This window comes from Salarias fasciatus, chromosome 5, assembly GCF_902148845.1.
Source record: "Salarias fasciatus chromosome 5, fSalaFa1.1, whole genome shotgun sequence".
NCBI classification, from domain to species: Eukaryota; Metazoa; Chordata; class Actinopteri; order Blenniiformes; family Blenniidae; genus Salarias; species Salarias fasciatus.
In genome coordinates this window covers 22,292,337-22,312,847 of record NC_043749.1, presented here as the reverse complement: position 1 = coordinate 22,312,847, position 20,511 = coordinate 22,292,337, and the positions used below count along the sequence as shown (strand labels likewise).

General features: G+C 43.0%; 1 protein-coding gene across 3 annotated transcripts in view; it reads left to right on the top strand.

Annotated features, from left to right (window-relative positions):
- Positions 1-20,511, top strand: part of arhgef10la (Rho guanine nucleotide exchange factor (GEF) 10-like a) — a 125,422-nt gene that overhangs the window by 93,892 nt on the left and 11,019 nt on the right. For all 3 annotated transcript variants that reach the window (XM_030091729.1, XM_030091727.1, XM_030091728.1), the window contains 4 exons: positions 6,668-6,754; positions 11,901-12,115; positions 12,990-13,147; positions 15,169-15,311. In XM_030091729.1, coding sequence (XP_029947589.1) covers positions 6,668-6,754; positions 11,901-12,115; positions 12,990-13,147; positions 15,169-15,311 — 603 coding nt within the window. The remainder of the gene's footprint in view (positions 1-6,667; positions 6,755-11,900; positions 12,116-12,989; positions 13,148-15,168; positions 15,312-20,511) is intronic.

Here is a 20,511-nt window from a genome sequence, read left to right as displayed (position 1 = left end):
ATTAAATTGAGGAAAATGTCCTCAGCCAGTTTTAATAATAAGCTGATAGCCATATGGTTTTGCCGCGAGACCGAACCACCTCCGGAGGACCGACTGCAGACCAGTGAAGAGTTAAAGATCTGAGCTGTCGACTCAGCCGTCTCGTGCAGATGGTTTAATCTTATTGTCTTGGAATGACTTTGAATATTCTGGGTGTAACCCAGGCCTGCCAGCACAGCAGGTGGTTGGCCCTTTGATCTGTGCGTGTAGATGCCGATGGAATTTAAATCACAGGGTGACATCTCGCTCATGAAATCATAACATGAAGCAAGTTTCAGCTTTGATCCCGTTGTCCTTCTGCATTAAGTTCATTAGAGCGTATGATGTATTGGAAGATAGATAATGAGCAAACAAGCATTTGCTGTCCCCATATGGTTGTTTCATTGGAGTGTGCTTATTTACAAGTGACTGGCATATGACATGAAGGCTTCTGTGGTTTACTGTATGCATTTCACATGACCTTTCTCTGTGCAGTAGTGACTTTTTTTAAAGCACTTTGCTGGTGTGAACCACTACTGTATGGTACCACACCCTTCAACACTGAGTTCATGAGTTGATCCCTGATTCACATTATGAAAATATCATTGACTATGAATATTACTGTGGACTTCTCAATGCATCTCTTACTTTTTATGTATATCACAATCTGCTGCTTTCTCACTCTGTTTGCTGCTGACTGAGTCGACTCTGACTCCGAGCACTGGCTTTATCCCAAACTGTTGTCTTTAACAGATATGATTTCACTAAACTCCAAAAGGTTTGTTGGGATCCACTTGTCACAGTGATGATCTATCACAGATATAATCGGTATCGCACATGTCTACTGCTGTCTGCGTGTTGACGCTTTCTCTCAGCTGTTTTGTTACTGCTTCCTTTTACTTTGGAAATTCAAATTCATTGCGAAGGATCAACAGCACTGTCGCATCTATTTCCTCTCTGCTGTTCAACGAATGAATTGTTAATAAAATAAATTCAATGCATATTCATAGTTTGCTGTGCCATCAAAGTCACCCAACTTGTTATTAGAGTTATTTGTCTGGGCTCTGTACTGCTGTTGCTTTGCTTTAGAAAGTAGTTGTTGCTTTTCCCCTCCTTCTTACTTCCACCAGTCAATCATCGTCGCTGAACAGTTGTTCGGCATCACCTTGCTAGTTTCTTTCCACTCTCACCATCTGTTTTATTAGTTTAGTGGATCTTTGAGGAGAGGCGGTTTGTGTTTGCTTCTCATAATCTTTTTTTCTCTTTGTGTATTACTTTTATTTGTGGATTTAGTATCATCTGTTCATTCCCTTATGTGTGTCATGGGAGAAATAGTAGAGCCTTTCTGCGATGTTTCATACCTTCAAATACACCCGTGCTGCGAAATGGTATTTTAACAATTTAAAGAGCGTTTTTTTTTTTTTTTGGCAGGAATCAATAACAAGGTCACGTCTTCAAACCTGAGAGAGCATATACTATAGGAGTCATTCTCATCACACTTCACAACCTACCGTGACATTAGAGGTCAAGTGAAAACAAAACAAAGTTACGAGCCTGGCATGCTCATACGTACGTCTGCAAGTGAAGAAAAGTCCCGCTCGCGGTTCGCCGTTTTGATAACCTCAGCGTAAACCTAGAAAAACCTCAAACGCCGGTGGTTTTGTTTAGTGTGCATTACCTGTAGCGCTGCTCTGGATGTAAGTAATTTCAGGTTGACTGGCGATTCAGTCTGCGGCCGTGCTGCCCGTAGCCTTAGGCAGTGAGGTTGCAGTGGGGAGGGAGCGCCAGCACCAGTCAATTACCAGTTAATAAACAGTGGAAGTTTTCTATTAGTGCTTGTTAGTGCGTGTAAAAGATTGTTGGTATGTGGAATTGGGGGAAGGCAGTGCGACTACAGAATTTAAAAAAAAAAGTAACCGCATATTTTCTTTCTGTGGGTCTAATATACATCAGCCATTTCGCTGTAATTACGCCATTTATGGAGATAATATTAGCTTTTTGATTTGCAGCAGGCTATACACTGCAGTATTTTGAAACACTTACATGTGGTCAGAAGTTTCACATAAGGCAATATTTCATAAGTGACTGTAAAGGACTCTTTCCAATAAAGCGAATATATTCCATAAACATGGGGGCAGCCAAACAATGCCGGCTGCAGCGCGTCTCATCGCTGATAACATTATGGGCCCCTGGTGGATATGAGACAGCAACCTTTTTTGGACGGCGTTGTCACAAATCTCATGTGTGATAAATATCCTACATATCTGAGTGCAGAATTCACAGTGTTTACAGAGGAATATTGCACCTGGATCGCCTTAGGAGGTAAAACAACATTAATTGGATTTGGGAAAGTCGTCCTCACCGAGGGGACGCTGCTTTGACAGTGTGACAGTGAAACGCATGAATCATTAAAACCCTACCCTCTCTTATTAGTCCACTACCAGCCACTAGTTGTAGTCACAGTTGTTGACATGCCGGACCAGAAGCTGTAGGAGTTTGAAGAGATAAATGTTTAAAGACGATCACAGTCAACGGTGTCATTTATTCTCTTTAGCTGGAATGCATGTAATTACACAGATTTTATCATCGTCTTCCATAAAAGCAGCGGATAGTCTCGCGCTAGCCGTTGCCACCTGGAATCAGCATATGGGCTGGCGCCCTCTTGGGGTGATGGGTGGGGCGGACTCTCTGTCGACCACTGGGTCATCGGTAACCAGCAGCTGGGAGGCTGCCCTCTCATCACATCAACAAATCTCGCTTTAATTAGCTCACCTGCCCATTTCCTCCCCTTTTTCCCTCCCCACATTCCCTGAAGTCCTCCATCAAACCTCCCTCAGCTGGCTCCCAGGCTCACCTTCCCCTCTCATCCTGCCCCCACACTGGGGAATAGCTCCAGCTTCTCAACTTCGCCTCTACACACACTCGTACACAGACACACACACACACACACACACACACACACACACACACACACACACACACACACACACACTGCGGTATAAACGAGACAGACAATAGACTTCGAAAAACGCTTGGATGCCATTGATTTTTAAATGGGGCCTCACTGATACCGTATTAGCATTGGGATTGCTAGTGATATGGTCATTGCTGTAGGTCCACATTTCCTTTGCGTCCGTCGATACATTTTGCACATTCACAGGTGGAAGTGATCTCACAGGCTTTTGTTGTGCCCGCCCGTGGTCCTTCCATGGGCTGTTTAAAGGAGCTCAATAAGTGGACCAGTGGTTTACTGTATTGATCTCAGTCACTGTCTGCACTTTAATGGGAAGAGAATCCATCCCCGTCTCTGTGTCTGTGCATTTTGAAGCCCTGCGAGCTCGCTTCATGCTAAATGTTGCTTCATTCCAACCTGACAATACAGAAAATATGCCTGATGCTCATTATTGCATGATTGTGTGGATTTGATCGTTTTCTCTCTGGGAAGAAATGCTGTTTGGCATTTTTCAGCATAACAGGGTGTCATTAGCAACCAGCTAATTACTCATGCAATAGTCTTAAATAAGGTTTCCTCTTTATGCTCACAATCTCTTCAGAGCATGCGTGAGATTTTGGTGGGTGACTCATTAACGAACAATCCTCTTCGTTTACACATCAACCCTCTGGCTGAATGATCTCCTGCGCTCATTCCTTGAATGCCTTATAAAGTCATGATGTGACTGCTCCGATGCCACGGACATATCCTATTTGCAATGCCAGACCGACTGTACCGTGTGTTCACACACAAAGCCGTCTCAGCCGGGGAAAACTGGTCTACAATGCTTTCAAATCTCAGGTGGCTGATAAAAATCTAGCCATCACTGAACTGCCAGGACTGTGTTCAAGTCCCTCTGGTCCCCCGCCTCCCTCTTTCCCTTAACCACGGGGCCTCCATATGGACACCTATTATGACTGCCGCTTAATTACTTCTCAAAAAACATTTCACAGCACTCGACGGAGGGCCAGCAGAAGGAGAGACGGGGAAAAAAGACAAAGGCAGAGGAAAGAGGGCAGACATAAAAAGGCCGTAACGACGGAACAGAGAAATGGGAAAGTGGGACTGAGAGATTGATTGAGAGGAAGAGCCATGCATCTGTGGAGTGAATCTGAATAAATGGAGACAGATACAAGGGAGTGGAGGAATAGCCTTGCGGTGCAGATGAGGAGAGCGTTGTTGTGGCCGGCGTCCTCTTTTGTTTAGTGTTTACAAACACAGCCTACAAGGGAGAAAAGAGGGAAGGTCTTGGCCGTGGGTGGCTATAAATTACCTGTGATTGATGCCTGCAGCCATGGAGGACGACAGTTAAAGACGTGCAGCTCTCATCGTTGACACTCCTCTCACTTTCCCTCACTCTCCACCCCCCCACCCCCCCCTTTCAAGCCCACCTAGTCACCCCCACCCAACAAGCCCCGCCGCCACCACCACCGCCAGCATCATATTCCTGACAACACACAATTAGCAGGTCCGTCTGTCACATGGCCCACCCTCAGCAGTCACACACCGAAATAATCATCGTTCCCCAGCAGACCAATTTCTGGTTGAAGGAGCAGCGGGTTTAGAGCCCGATCGGAAAGACTGTAGCGGAAGCTTCCATCACTCAGTGTCAGACAAGCAAACCTGCTATATGTAGTGTGTGTCTGTGTGTGTGTGTGTGTGTGTGTGTGTGTGTGTGTGTGTGTGTGTGTGTGTGTGTGTGTGTGTGTGTGTGTGTGTGTGTATGTATCATTTGGACCCCTGTGAATATTCCTGGAGTTAACGAATGTCACCCCCTGGAAAATTCCACAAATCCTTTATTTCTTCTCAGTGATCAATCTGTGCATTGCAGCGTGAGAAAAGAATGATGCATCAAAATTGCCTGCATCAACCGTACATTCACCACCTTAGTTTTTAATCCACCTGGAAGGAACAAGAAAATGGACAGGCTTTCTTGACATTTCCTGTGTTTTACAAGTTGTTCTTTTGTATTTCAAAGTTCCCTGAACATAATTTGAAAAGGTGTTCTAAACACAGGAATCTGTGTTTCACTGTGTGTAAAACGGCTGAAAATGAAATAAACAACATTAGGTTGAAATCAATAGAACAGTAATTGTGTAAAAAGAATGAAGACAAGACCAGAACTCTGATACTGTGCATTTGTTTGGTCCTCTGGTGAAAGAAAGGCTCTGCAGTTCCACAATACTGACCAACCTTGAGCCATCCATCCTTTAAAAGCACCTCGCTCCGACACTCTTCATTCAGATAAAATGCTTCAATATGAACTTTGCATGAACCTAATTATGATTATCTACTTATAAGACTGGTGTGCGTTGAAAGAGGAAGACATGTTATATTCCCAGGATCAGAACTGCAAAACTACGGCTGAGGAATTGTCACGAACACCTGACCTAATTGACATCGAGTGAAAAAGGAGAAGACATCACAGACATCCCGGATACTTCCCTGGGGTGTAACCAAAAGGTTTCATCAGTTCAGATGATGATGAAGATTTCCTGACGAAAGGTGAAATGTATTCAAAGCCCGAGGTCGTGAGGCTCAGTGTTCAGTTGTTCAGGCTGTGAACCGTAATCATATGATTACTCCTACAACCATTTTACAGTCACCAGTGAATCTGGAACTGGAACTGGAACCGGAGGCAAACTCCTGAGAAAACCAGTCGAAGAGATCCAAACCCCTCACTGAAAGGATGACGTGGGATTTGAACTCGGGTCTTCTTGCGGCGCGACAGGAATCCACTGGTGGTCCTCTTGTAATCAGGCGTTCTGCTGTGCTTGATGATCACATATTTCTTCGCTTCAGTCGTGTTGCATGCTGGACAGTGGAAATTGAATAGTGAGACTGTTTTCAAATCCTGGCATTTGCAGCTGAAATGCAGTCATTGATAAGCCATCACCTTTCCCTTGAAAGACATTTTCTTCTCTTTCATTCTTAAATGGCAAATTTAGTCTTTTGAAAAGAAAAAAAAAATCCATTATCAGTTTGATGATCACTTGGGTCTTTTAGGCATGTGCATTCAGGTTGTACTTAGTCATTGCTGCTCTGATTGGACAGTCCATGTCCAGACAGGGTCAGGGATACATTGGTACCGCCAGTCTATGTTTTTGTCACATTTTTATTGGTCCTGACAGCATTTCTCCGTCCGTAGAGTCTTATGGACACTGATGACTGTGACAACAGCTGAAGTAAAAGCAGCTGCATAAGTCAGCATTCTCTGCTTTCATCTTTGGCATTCCAGCTGTGGAAGTCGGCTTTTTTCCCACACTTCAAAAGGAAAGACAACTCGCTCCAAGTAATGCAGCTTCACAGATGGCAGGCATCTACTTCCATTCTTCGTCTTCGTCCCTTTCTCATTTTTTTTTTAATTTTTTTTAGTTTGCTTCTTCTTCAGAAAGCAATATCCAAAGCTGTTGCCAGCTGGAAATGAGATCAGATCCTGATCAAATCTCAGTATCAGATCTCAGTGTCTTGCCTTGGCACATATGTAAATGTAATTGGAATTGAGTCATATCCTGGTAGAATCTGAATATGAGGCAGATTTTGTTGCACTGCTGTGCTGTCGGAAGAAAATAAACTTGTAGTTGTAATGATACATGCAATGTGTCAAAACAGCATGCTTTGTGAATATTAATCCACATTAATCTTTTCTCTTTTAAGCTGGAAACTGCCCTCCACAACCCCGTACACTGCGCATTGCTGGGTTTCTCTGCAGCGAGTACCTCTTTACCTCAAGGCTACCTCTGGGTAAGTAATTTGGTTTTATGAGCGCACACATGCATATCGTCAGTCTATATGCGTCGTGCATACACACTCAGTTCAGTGTCAAATGAGTAAAACGTTCCCGATTCTTTTAGCTTTTATAGCAATTACCATGACTATTTAAATGCCCTTTTTTTTAATTCTGTTCTCGTTTATTTAAAAAGAGAGGGAGAGAGAACAAAAAAAGATTTCTCAAGGCTACAAGTGAGACGTGCAACATTTTTCTCTGTAAAATGTCACCACGAAACTGTGAATTAATTCAGTTTAAAGTCTCCTGGTAGGGAGCTGCTGTGGAGTGTTTTATGATGAGTTCGGCGAAATGTGCTGCAAGACGATCACATCACCGTTTCCCAGATTTTTGGAAATTCAGCGACATGTTTTCAAGAATGGTAAATTAAGAAAAAGGAAGAAAAAAATAAATAAATAAATAATGGAGTCAATCTGTAATTAATCTTAAAGTTTCAATTTTTGCTCTCATCCTTTTTGGAGGAAGTCAGTAGTTTATCAGGTAATCCTCCCTTGGCCTAAAAGGTGGCTAAATCAAGTCGAGGCCCCTCTTAAGACACGAGGTACGCCTCAGTGTCTCAGATTTAATTGCTTCTGTGCTGCCGTTGTGTGAAAGACTGGATGCTCACTCAGATGAGGAAAAGAGAGTATGGTGGCATTTAGGGTCCTGTGAGATTAGGCCACAGAACTCTAACTTGTAGCTTCTTTTGGAGTGTAAGCACAGATAACGTAAATGTCTTGACCCTTGCCTTCCCAGAGCATTTGGAGAAACAGTGATGGACTGTCTGTGTGCGGAGTTAGTGCCACTGAGAGGAGACAGTGCATTGATTTTTAAATGTTTTCGTATATTTTTGCATTTATCTATGAAGACTAAACATTGTGTGTATATATGTAACCGGAATTTATAAAACATGACAGAAATACAGTGTTAATGCACATGTTTGAAGTGTCAGTGTTACAGCTTCTCTGCACTGTCGATGCGTCGTGTGCAGCTTGTAAAGACTTGTGAGATACTATGATGTCTTTAGTATTCTCTGACTGGCTGGGTACCGGCAGAGGTTGTTTAGAGACTGAATACAGGGGAGGCTACAAGAACACCCACAACTGTCTTAAACTTTTAACAGAACTCCCAGGGGGTGAGCTTTCCTTCTGTCTGCCCTCAACATTGGCTACTGTAGCTTGTTTTGTGTGCCAGGTGGTGTTTGCGCTTGTCAAAAAGTCACTATTACGGCAGCAAAGAGCACAGCTGACCGGCGTATATGGAGAAAAAAATGTGAGTCTTTAAAGATCAACTGTCTCAATGAGATGGCCTGTCAGGTGGGATTAATGTAAAATGAAAAACACAAACTGTGACAGGGGCGGCGGCTGCAGGCTCTGTGTCATGACTTAGCTTTCAAAAATGTAAAAAGGTAAGGACTATGCCGATGCCGAGAATGTGAAACACAGTTTTTTGGTTTGTTTTCGACTTCTGTGAAACTAAATTCCTTATTTAAAAAAAAAAAAAAAAGTTTTTGAGTTTGTTTTGACATCACTTTTTTCATTCCATCTGGTAGAGTACAGATTCACCTGATTACATTTGTAGAATCCAAAATATTTGTGTGTGTGTGTGTGTGTGTGTGCGTGTGTGCGTGTGTGCATGTGTGCGTGTGTGTGTGTGCTTGTAATTTTATGCTGGCTAGATTTCAATCAAGCTTTGGAACAACTGAAATGCAACAATACATAAAAAAAATATTGTAGACTGTGAAAGGTGAGTGAAATACTGGGTTGTGGATAAAAGCTGAGGCAAAATGCTAAATCTATTTTAATGAATTCCTCCTATGACATATCTAATGTATGAAATCCTCACCTGTCCATGTTATGCTGCTTTTTTTTTTATTAAATGTGTCTGAATTTTAATACTTTCAGATATAACTGTCAAATCTAGAGAGACGAGGTGAATCAGAGTAAAGATTAATGTTTGCATGTCTGCGTTTTGAATATTCTGACATAACTCCATTGAATAAGCTGGAAAAGTTAAGTTGTCCTAAAAGAGGAAAAATGCTAAATCTGAATCTTGGCTGATTCATGTAATGTTTACTGGAATGAAGTGGTTATCGATTGCACTGACTTATGATTGAAATAGGAATACTTTTTATTCATCTCAACAAGAATGCGTTTGATTAAGAATCCAGACTTGGGACTGTTTGTTTCTGAAGACCATAAACATGCAGGTTCCTCTTATTGAGTGCGTCGTCCTGTGAAGGCCCCCTGAAGAGAAATCCATCCTGGAGGGCTTTGTTTGATTTGAACTCAAATCTCAATAATGACTTTCCTCTGCATTCCTGCTTACTGGGATGCAGTGGAGCCCGACCTCGTAAACAAAATACGTCTGACCTTTTTCCAGCACGCTGATTGTTACATAAACATCCAGTCCAACATGCAAGGAGAGCAAAACCAAAAGGGTATCTACAAAAAAAAAAACAAAACAAAAAAAAAAACTATAAAACAGTGAAGGCCTGCAGATCCAGGACGAATAATTAGTGGCTGAGCGCCCCCACCCCCAGTTGGTTCTACCTCCCTGGCAGGCTTGTCAAATAAGGGATGACACTAATCATGTTAAAGTGAGATGGGCTCTGGGGATTTCTGCGTGCTTTGATCAGAGTAATGACATTGTGTCTAATCGGCCTGATACCCCAGTGTTTCCATGTTTGCCTTCACCTTCCTTGTCCCACTTTTTCCAACTTGGTTCTTCTCCTCGTGTGTTTTTGTCACGCCCATTCAGTAGCTCAGCGTTTTGCAGCATGCGTCGGTAATGGTGAACTTAAAGAGGGCAATTTCAGGGCAAAACAAATTATCCAGTGACCTGTGGTTTTGGATTCCTAATGTGGTGAACGCAATTGAGCAGAGTGTGTTATCGTGGCCATTCTCCCATGTTTCCTCACTGCATCCACAGCAATCTAATTAATGTTGGCAGTGCGTTTACTGTTCAGGAAGTTTCTGCCGCTCCCGGGCAAAGAATCTGTCTGGGACTCGGCTCTAGATATCTGCTCCTTTAAATAAATAGTAATGTCTTAGTCACGACACTTTTTTTAATGAATAGCTAAAAAAGATCAAAAAAAGAGGCTGAGAGTGAGTTTTCTTTGCAGGAATGGCTTCCTTGGTGTTTTTTTGGGGGAGATCAAATGGACATGCTAATGTATAGATTGTGTGGGAGTTTGGATGAGGGGTCCATGCCGCTGGCTCCAGCTCCACTCTCTCTTAAAACACGGCTCTTTTTTTGGGGCTCCTCTCCGCACGATAAGTCCCTCCTATCTTCTTTTCACCCTGTGCAACAGACCATTATTTGTTCTGGCTCATCCTCAAAAGCCCAAAGGATCGCTCCTGTCCAGATTCTGTACGCTGATACAAATCAAACAAATGATTGCATGCAAATAAGGGTGAGCATGGAGGAGAAGAGCTAAAGACTATATTTAGCTCATGTCACATTCGCACGATGTGATTCATATGGAGAATAAATCTTTGCTCTCTTGCAAGAGGCAGCTGTGCTGCTTTTCCAGGAAAGGCATTGTGTTTGTCTCAATAACCATGACCTCACACACACACACACACACACACACACACACACACACACACACACACACACACACATGAGCATAATGAATGAAATCATATTGAAAACCTTCGGCTCTTTAATTGTTTGGGAATGAGAGTAATGCCGCCCTAATTGGAATTGCATCAGAGATGGGTTGGAGGGCTTCTTCTTACTTAGTTTGCTCAGTATTGGCATTGACAGGCTTACAGAAAGGCCAATATAAATTTGCTCCACAGGAAATCAAGCTTTCATTGAGGCAGACACTTGGCCGGTGCGGTGTGTGAATTGCCTTGGGATATATGTTATGATTGGTGGACCTTTTTCTTTTTTTTTTATATATCTTCAGTCTTTGGTCAGTATTATTTTTTTTTTTTGACGTTTTCACTTTTCAAAATCGGACAGGCGTTGATTGATAGAAACCCACTCCAAATTGAGCCACTGAAATCCCCCCAGCTTTCAACTTTCCTGACTTTAAGCTGGTGTGTTCTTCTTTGTTGATAGTGGGCTGTAAAAATGTTGCTGTGGAGATGATAGTGACTTACTGGCAGCTGGATTTAGTAAGTAACTGCGGTAAAGTGTTGACAATAACAGTGCTATCATTGGATTTGCTCCGTTCACATTCACTATATTGTTTGAGTCTGCCGTTAACGGCCACGGTCCGTATTCACGTCTTGGCTGAGATAAAAGACAACAGGTTGGCCTTCATTCGTCTTTTCAGATTAAGACACCTTTATGAAATGCACTGACTTTTACCTATTTAGCTATTTTAGCTATTGGTCAGTTTTTCATAGGCTTTTTTAATCCTGCTGCTGCACATCTTCAATATATTTCATCCATATTTGACAGCCTCAGTATGTTATTTTGCATATTCCATCATGTACTCAAATTTTGGCCAATCATTTCCAGTGTGCGAGCAGCGTCGGTTTGACCTTGAACGTGCCATCGTCACTCGTCAGTTTCATTAATCAGGAATGATTGTGTTGTCATTTTTATCAGAAACTGACTCCAACAATAGATGGCTCATTTGATCTGGTAAAGTCCTGAAAGCAGAGACCCTCATTGTTACCCAGCCCGGATCCTTCCGGAAACTTACGAGGGGCTCTCTGTTCTTTCTGATGAAACGAACGCAGAAGTTTTGAGAATTGTTTGATGTTCTGGAGATGACATTGTGAATCTATTACATAATGTGTTTAACATTCTGAGAGATATTCAAAAAAAAAAAAGCCAGCGTGGACTACAAATGACAAGGTCTGAATGGATAATTGACCTGAACTTTTTTTTTTTCTCTTTCTCTCTCTCTAAATCTATTGCTGACAGGTAGAGAATGTTTAACCAAAGACACATTATCCTCTGGCCTTCACAAATTGATTAAAACAGTGAGCACACATTGCCAGGGTGATCTGAGGGAGTCTGGCATGGATCCGCTCTCTGTTCTTCCTTCCCGCCCCACTTTTTTCAGCCCGACGCTATATTAACTGTGGCATTATGATTCAGTGTGTTGGTACATCCTGACACGGGGTTTCGACCTTTTTCCAACTTTTTCTCTCCCTACAGGTAGCGGCTGGTGGAGAAGGTTCCCAAGGGCAGATAGAGATATTTTCCCTCAACAGGACCACGCCGAGGGCCGTGAAGAGCCTGCAGGTCGGCTCCGCCGTCCGATGTCTGGATTATGTGCCAGAACCTTCTCCGACGGAAGAAATGGAGGCCGGCGTGAACAAGGCCCCCGCGGGGATCGGCTCCAGCATTTGCGTCGGATTAGACGACGGCCGGTGAGAGAGTCATGTGAAGAAACCGGCGCGATAATGAAATCAAATTTATGGTAAAGACTAGAGGGCACCGGGATAAATGTAAGGAAAGGAACACGTCCCACTTCATGTACACCCTACACATTGTGTTATAAAATCATGGCTTCCATTATATTGTGTTATGGTCCTTTGAGATTCCTCGCAGTAAAGATTTGCTTGTCAATATTCCATCAAAGCAAGAAATCGGAGTTAATACCCCGGCGCAGCATCAAGAAAACGACTTCTGCTAAGATCAGTGTTTCATTTTCAGATCCAATAAAGCTTCTGATCCCCACTGTGTGTAATGCGGGAAAGGTTTAATCTCAGTCTCCTTTCACAGTCCTACTGAATAAATTGCCATTTTTTTTTTTTTTTTTTGTCAGACAGGGAATATTGTTAGTGAATCATATTTATCTGTCTTTATGTTATTTTCAATAACAGTAGTGTAAGTCATTTGTAAGAGAAGTCGAATCACATGTCAGCAGTTTCCTCATGCTGACTCAGGATCCTCCATCGTGAGCGTCCGTCCGGGGAAAAGGCAAAAATACATAAAGTAAAATAAAAATAAAAACATTTCAGCACTTCAGCAGCACTCTGGAAAACCTGTCAGCTCCAATGCTACTTAACATTTTCTTCTCAGACACGGAGAAACCAACAGTCATGTGCATTTGTCATTCCGAAGAAGACAATAAGATGCAGCGAAGTTCAGATGGCATTTCAAACACGAGAAAGACGGAGTGGCTCCACGCGCGCAACGCTTGGCGCGCTGCGAAAATCAAACCGCATGAAAACGAGGCACTCCGTCATGTCGAATGACACTCATTCATCACGTTGGCTTCTCCTGTTCTCGTTCTCGCAGCGTCCTGGTCTACGGCAGCGTGGACAGCGCGGCACAATGTCTGCTGACCCTCCGCAACCCAGAGGGCTGCCCTGTGCTGTGCCTGAGGCACTCGTCCCGCTTCCTGTTTGCAGGCCTGCGGAACGGGACCGTGATGGTTTATGGACGGAATAACAGCGGTAAGGTGCTCCAGAGGTTGCTTTTGCTTCCAGACTGACGGCGGTAGTTTAGTGCCTGTCAGCGGCTCCTGTTGCTGTTCTGTGGAAGAAGTGAGTCTGTGCTGCTGCTGCAGACTCTGATTTTACATTTATGGTTTATAGCGGACGATTCGCACCACGAAATACTAATATTGTAGATTTCTGGCAGTAATTTGTTTTCTAAAAGTACAACCTGAACTAATTGCCCAAATGCATTTGACAAATCGGTGAGTTTAATTATCATAATAAGCAACATTTACAAAATTCACATGCAGATAAGTTGGTGTTATTTCTTAAAGAAATACAACACAATAGCTGGAAAACTTCGAGGACATTTGAGGTTGCTAATAAACAAATTCTGATATATTCTTTAACAACAGTCAGATACTACAAAGAGCTTTATTTGTTATTTTTCTCAGTTATAATTTGAAATACCTTCTTTGGCAAATGTAATTCGATTTCATTAAATCGCACTAAAACATCCCTTTTCTACTCAATAATAGCGAATTTTCTTTTCAAAAATCAATTTCCTACAGTCTGAGTTTATTTTATGTTTTGACTCCCTTTCCAATAATTTCCTTAAAATCACTTCTCCCGCTTAACTGTGTCCCTCAATCCTGGTGATTTGCACACCTGCTGCAAGCATGAAAATAACACTTCACCATGTGGTAGATTGCGTGCCATGTTTAGTCAGGCGTTGCGCTCGGCCGAGGGGGCTTAACGCCATCTCAGCAGTGGTTTTTTGCAGTCTTCACAGCCAGCGGGAGCACAATAGCTCCGGCGCTGGTTTCTTTCTACCTGGCTACAGCGTGTCAACGCGCCCGCCTGCCTCCTGTGCTGCTCTCTCCTCCCAAGCAGAAAGGATGATTAATTACACCAAGCTGCCGCGCGCCGATTAAATATTACTATTCACGCTTTGTATATAAAAAAAGGACAGGAGAGAAACTCTCGGGGGGGGGGGGGGGGGAGCTGGTGGATGTTTGTGGATTCGGCGCATCTGTTAAAGATGTATGCCCTTGACTGGCGCGCTACTGTCTGAAAACCAGTCTGCAGCGTCTCAGGAAGCTTCCAGGCTTCAGTGGAGATTTGTATCAGAATGCATATTGATATACTCAGCATGACACTGCTTGTTGCTTTAGTGAATGACGTGCAACATGCACATCGAGCACATCATCATTGCAAGGGGAAATATTTTACGGTGATGAGGTTTACCTTGGTTCAGCGGTGCTGATATCTGCGTCAAAGAGCCAGGAGCGCCGGCGTGGCCCGACTTAGCGCGAGGCGCCTGAGGGACATTTACGACACAGGATTTTCCAAAAGGTGGGAAAATGACCTTTATAACATGCCAAACAATTAACCTGTGGAAGCCAGAAGGCATTGTAAAGCTATTCTCATATGAAAGGCAGAAATAAACAACTCAAAATGTTAATTAAATGGCTGGGTGCACTCTCTTCCCTAATTTTGCTTCATTAACGCAAAGAAAAGAAAAAGCCTCTGCAATTCACTTTTCTTGTGGCTCATGATTAAAACTCAAAGAAAATAGGCTTGCCTTTTCATCTTTCCTCTCATGAAGCCAAACAGCGGCGATGACGCATCCAAAGTCAAAGTTCTTCCCAGAGACAAAAAGCCTCCGTGTTTTTGAGGCTGGAAAGAAGACGCATCAAAGTGTGTGTTTATTAGCCTATGGGTGACGTTGCACAGCGATTTCAGTCATCCTTTGCCCTTTCTTGTATTTGTTTGGTCATTAATGTAAATAGAAACAAGAATAAAAAGCGATGAACCATCTTCACTGAGGCTTCAGTAGCTGCTTGACAGTGTTAAACAGCTTTAGCTTTACACACTCTGCACTTATTTGAAATGAATTCAGTTTCCTCACCCGTGAGATTCACTGTCTGGAATAATATTCCAGTATAAAAGGATGTGATTTGAAACAATCCCTCACTTGATACAGCCCCTGTTATCTTCTGTATTTATTTTTCATGCTCTTTGCTTCCTTCCACCAGATGACCTTTGGGACCCCGACTCGTGCAGGTGTGTGAGTTTGGGTTCGGATCCTGTTCGGACCCTGCTGGTTCTGGACGACTCGGTATGGGCGAGCTGCGGTAACTCTGTTACGGTCCTGGAGATCTCCAGCCTCAACACTCAGGTAAACAATTCAAATGCAGCCGGAGAAGTCGAGCTGCGCTTCAACGGGGGGGGTTTTCACCGCGGCTTCAATCTCCGGCACACTCTGAGGAACGTGCTTTCTTCATACACTTCTTGAAAGACTAAACATGTAAAAACAAACAAGTAAATCTTTCAAAGCTTCAGGACTGTTCACAGCTTGTAGTGATTTTATTGAAGTTTCCTTAAAAGTATATTGTGGTAAACAGCAGAAGAGTCGGTGAAGACCAAAGACAAAGCTTATAAAAAGATTTTTTTTTGTTGTTGCTCTAGTGCTGTGCAAATAAGCAACTATTGGTCAATGTGAGCTGACAATATGTTAGCTTAAAATGTGATCGCTCCTGCATATTATGACTTGTTTACTAATGGAAATGCTGTTGAAGGTCTCCTATATTTTCTCCCGGTGAGGCTTACGAGGCTGGAGCTCATCTACATGTGGGCAAAAGGCAGAGACTGCTCACCAGTCCATGACAGGCTGCGGCAAAATCCCTGCTATATTTTTAAGAAAACAACAACAAAAAAAAGAGTCAAAGTTCTGTTAGAAAAAGAAAAAGGGCACCGAGAGTGAACGGTGAGAGCGGCACAGAGATATGGATCCTAACATGTCGGTCATAACCAGGTGAGAACCGGACTTAAACTAGAGGTCGGTACATTTGACGGACAGAACAAAATGAAGTGTCAGCAAACAACACAGAGCGTTTCAGGAGAAGGAGAAGGAGACGAGCGAAAGGGGAAGAAAATCCATGAAGGGAACAGAGATACCAGGGCAAGACATCTGAAACAACAGCAAACATGGGATGATCTGTCTCATCTAAATAACAAAAATAAGTTAAATAACACCCAAAACCATATTTTCTAAACTTTGTTAGGTTTAAATAAAAGTGATTTTGATTCACAATATTAGTTGTTGTATTGATAGTTGTTAATGGTTGTTACATGTCTGGATTTTTAAACAAATTTCATGATTTGAAATCATTTTCATGCAACATATAATGCATTAATTAATAAAAATTTGTGTTTTAATAAACTTGTTAGGTTACTTTATTTATTCCTGTAAAGATTTCTTTGCAAAAATAAGTAACAATCCAGTGACCTTTGACCCCCACACGATGAGAACCTCTTTTGTAGAAGGCTAGACAGGCATGCACATTTACACATTTAGTCTAGGAAACTTACTGTTTGTTTTATTGTAGAAGTACACTGGTGACGCTGGAAAACACCCACCTGTGGACTGGTATAACATGCAAACTCTCCACAGAAAGATCCTGAGCCCAGAAACAAGCCTAAGATTTTCTCACGGTGATGTGAGCGTGCTCATATTTAGCACTTCATTTTCTTGCACCTGTGTCGATAGAAATCAAACTGTCTGAAACTCCATAATGTAACAACATCCAGAAATGGTCCTGAACGTGATCTCATTCTTCCTCCATTCTGACCTAAAGATAGATCCCCTCATTTTCAACAACGCCGTAGCCGGACGACCGACACGAATGAGCTTATTAGAGAAACTATTGAGGCGCAGTGTTTAATTTTTTTCTGTTGATCTTTTTTTTTTTTTTTTTTCGTTTTTTTAACCAATTTAGGAAATGTTCCCGTCTTTCCATTTTCTGGATTTATGCACGCCGCTTTAAAGAGCCAGTATTATAATGTGTGACGTCGTGGAGATTGAGCGCCCGAAGCCGCGGCGTGGCCAACGAGTCAGACTCCTCTTGGATTCGTACGACGTCTGCTGGAGCGCTCACGCGCAAATGAGCTGCGTTTGGCCGCGTCAGTACTGAGCTCTGAGTTACGATACAGGAATTTGTTCCATTATCTCCGGCGAGCCGTTCTCGGTGTTGTCTTAGTCACGCTCTCCGTTTTTTTGTGCAGTCACTCTCCAAGGTGTTCTTCCGCACGCCGTGTCATTAAACGTGTATATCAGGGTGACTTCTCCGGCTGCGGCAGACAATAATGAATGACATAAAACAAGCTCCTGTGGGTAATGATAATATGGTATTCAGAAGCCGAACTGCAAACCATTACCATTTAATTATAGCTCCCAGATGTCCGTGTGGGAAGCTGGATAAATGGGCAGAGCTTTAGCTAAAATAGAGCTTTGTGTACCAAGTAAATCTTCCCTGGATAAATAAAAATTTATGACTTCTAAAGATTAAAGTGCTGGACGGAATCAAGTCAGCAGAGTAACACACTACCGATCAAAGGCATGGATTTCACTGCTCATTATGGAAATGAGAGGTTTTTTTTTAGCTTTGAAATATAATTGAGTTATTTTCTGGACGTAGAAATAAATAAATATAGACAGTGAAAAATGCACCACCTTTATTTCATCAACTGTAAAGCTGCAGATAGCGCATAACCTGCCGCCAAAGAATTATGCAGAGTTGATTTTTGTCCTTTTAAATTTGGAACAACTTGGAAGAAGCAGCTGACAAATGTGAATAATCGATACACACCTGCTCAGCGAGTGCGCCACATAATCAGGAAGTGATCTGAGCGAGGAACGTCTCCTTTTATTGCATCGCTTTTATTTAATTTTTTATTTCCTCCCTCCTGGTCCCCGGGAGACGGGAGCTTAATCAGCTGGATGGCCACGCAGCGGAGCCACAGTTCTGGTTCGTTGTGTCTCCCACAGAGCTTAGCAGGTCAGCGCTGGTTACTTCTTTGCTAACCTTGTCTTCCTCGCTAATATGGACTCAAGGGGCCTGACTTGACGGGGGCTGCGGTGCATATCCTGGAGCTGGACAGGCAGCGTTTGGCACCTGTAGGATGAGATATGACGGGGCGCCAGGCTGCAGGGTCACCGGCTCGTATTCACTTCACTTCAGTCCGTTGTTTTCCCACGTGGACGCTCTCCACTTTGTGAGATTTGCTGTACTTGTGAATCATTTATCCGTGGCTTTGCAGGAGACGGTGCCGTGTCTCATTTGACGCCGCAGATCTTCCATCCTGCTGCTCGTCATCGGTTTCTTTCAAAGCCTCAACATCACCGTTGTTTGAGCTTCACCCCTCCTTTTTTTTTAGTTTTTTTTTTGACTTTCCTTACTAAAGTGTGGAAACTGAAACAGAATTCTACTCTTACAAGTTTGTTTGGACTCACACAGCTTTGTATTATTTGATTATATACACTCTGCTCAAGTGGGATCCATGAAAATTATAGTGCTGACAACTTCAGCAGCACAATGGCTGTTAGCGAAGAGGGAAACAAAAGTGAGTGAAAGGATAGATTCACAGATTGTTATTAGTCTTATGATGACAGTATAACAGAACAAAGCCTGGAAATGGCCCACTTGACAGTGTTTACTTTAAAGACATGACTTAGATTTAAACAGCAAACCACGGCAGGCTGAGCTGTTCGGATGTGGCTGCTACGAGCTAAACGTGTATAATATTACCGTCCTCACTTAATGTGAAGATGATAGCAGCACCACAGGTCTACACAGACCTCACGACGGTCGTCTCGCAGCAAGAGAATCGAAGCTTGCTGTGAGAACTTGACGTGTTCATGCCATTTGTAAAGTCTGGAATCGTTCCTCGCTGTGTGTGTGTGTGTGTGTGTGTGTGTGTGTGTGAGGTGTGTGTTGTTCGCCTCGTGATGGACCGGCCACCTGTCCAGGGTTTTCCCTGCCTTCGCCCACAGTCAGCTGGGATGAGCTCCAGCGCCCCGCGATCGTAAATTGCATAAAGCAGTGCAGAAGATGGATGGACTCGTCAGCGACTGTGTTGAATAAGACAACACGGCGCATTCTGTCATAATAATAATAATAGTGAGATGAAGAGGAATTTTTACATTGCAACAAAGGAAAAAAACATCATATAAATAAAATACAGCACAAGTTTCAGCTTCCTCTCTTTTTGGTTTCATTTTTCATCACCATTTTCACATGTGAGCAGTTGCTTCAGTATAAAGTGGCGCTGAACCTCGTTTTGACATTAAAATGAACAGATCATGCTCTTTTCTGGACGACCATCAAAGTTGGCTAAATTTAATAGGGACAGCCGACGCCGTAAAGTCACATCGCTCCACACATATTTTAAAGCACTGATAATGCTGTTTGAAATGGAAACACCAATCTGAAGGCCACAACAGATGGAAAAGTCACCATAATCATTTCGGATTCATCCTCTAGGACCCCATGAATGCCGAAGCAAAATGTCATGGAAATCCAATATTTATCTAAATATTTCATTCAGGTCTGCGATTGCCATCTCCAGTCATGAATCGGAATGAAAAGGCAATTCGGAGGGAAGCCGAGTTCCCATCACTGCTGAAAATTAGCTCCAGCGCTCATTAATGCTATCTGTGATTTGCCGCATAGATACATTAAGAGGGTCTGATATTGTGGAGATAGTTATATTTAGCAGAGTCGCTGCAGATAAAAGTATTTGGTCCGACCTAAAAAAAAAAAAAAAAAGCAGCGCCGCCAGCTCTTTGTTTATCCACATTCCTCCTCCAGCGCCGCTGTACCGAAGCTGCCCTGATGATGTTTACAGTACAATTTGGCTTAAATAGCTTAGCTCCTGACACAAATCTGGATATGTCAGTGAAATCACAACATTTATAAACACCTATTTACATTCCCATCAGACCCACCGAAAGGGCTCGGTAACAGCAGGAGCCCAGGAACACAATGGGATTCTGAAACAACTTAATTAAGGAGAAAATGAAGAAAATCTCAGCCAATCAAGTGATATTTTATTTTGCGAAGAGTCACGCAGCAGGAGTCGATTTGAATCAAAGGATAGCAAAAAAACTCTTTTGTTTGTTTGTTTTCACCGCAAATGCAATTTTGTGCAAACATGTCAACATTCGTGTTGTGATTTCAGACTCCTTTTCAGGATCAAACTCTGCCTTGTTATTGGAGCCCCCCCCCCCCCCCAAAACAAGCTACAGGTAGAGAGTCGCTCCCGCGCAGGCAGACCTTAACAAAGGAGGACATGCATGGGCATACCGGCTTTGATCAATACTGACTGGCAGGCCTTGTTCCTTCCTCTTCCCATTACTATTTCTTACTCCTACTGCTTTCGCCTATCATTCACACGTCCACTCGACTCCTCTGCCCTCGGAGTGGAGATGTGGATTTAGCTCCCGGTAAAGGACACAGACACCGTGTCACCTGCCGTAATGAAGGACTAATGAGCTGCTCGGGCCGGCTATAGTGTTTGTGGGCTTTAGCGGCGCCGCT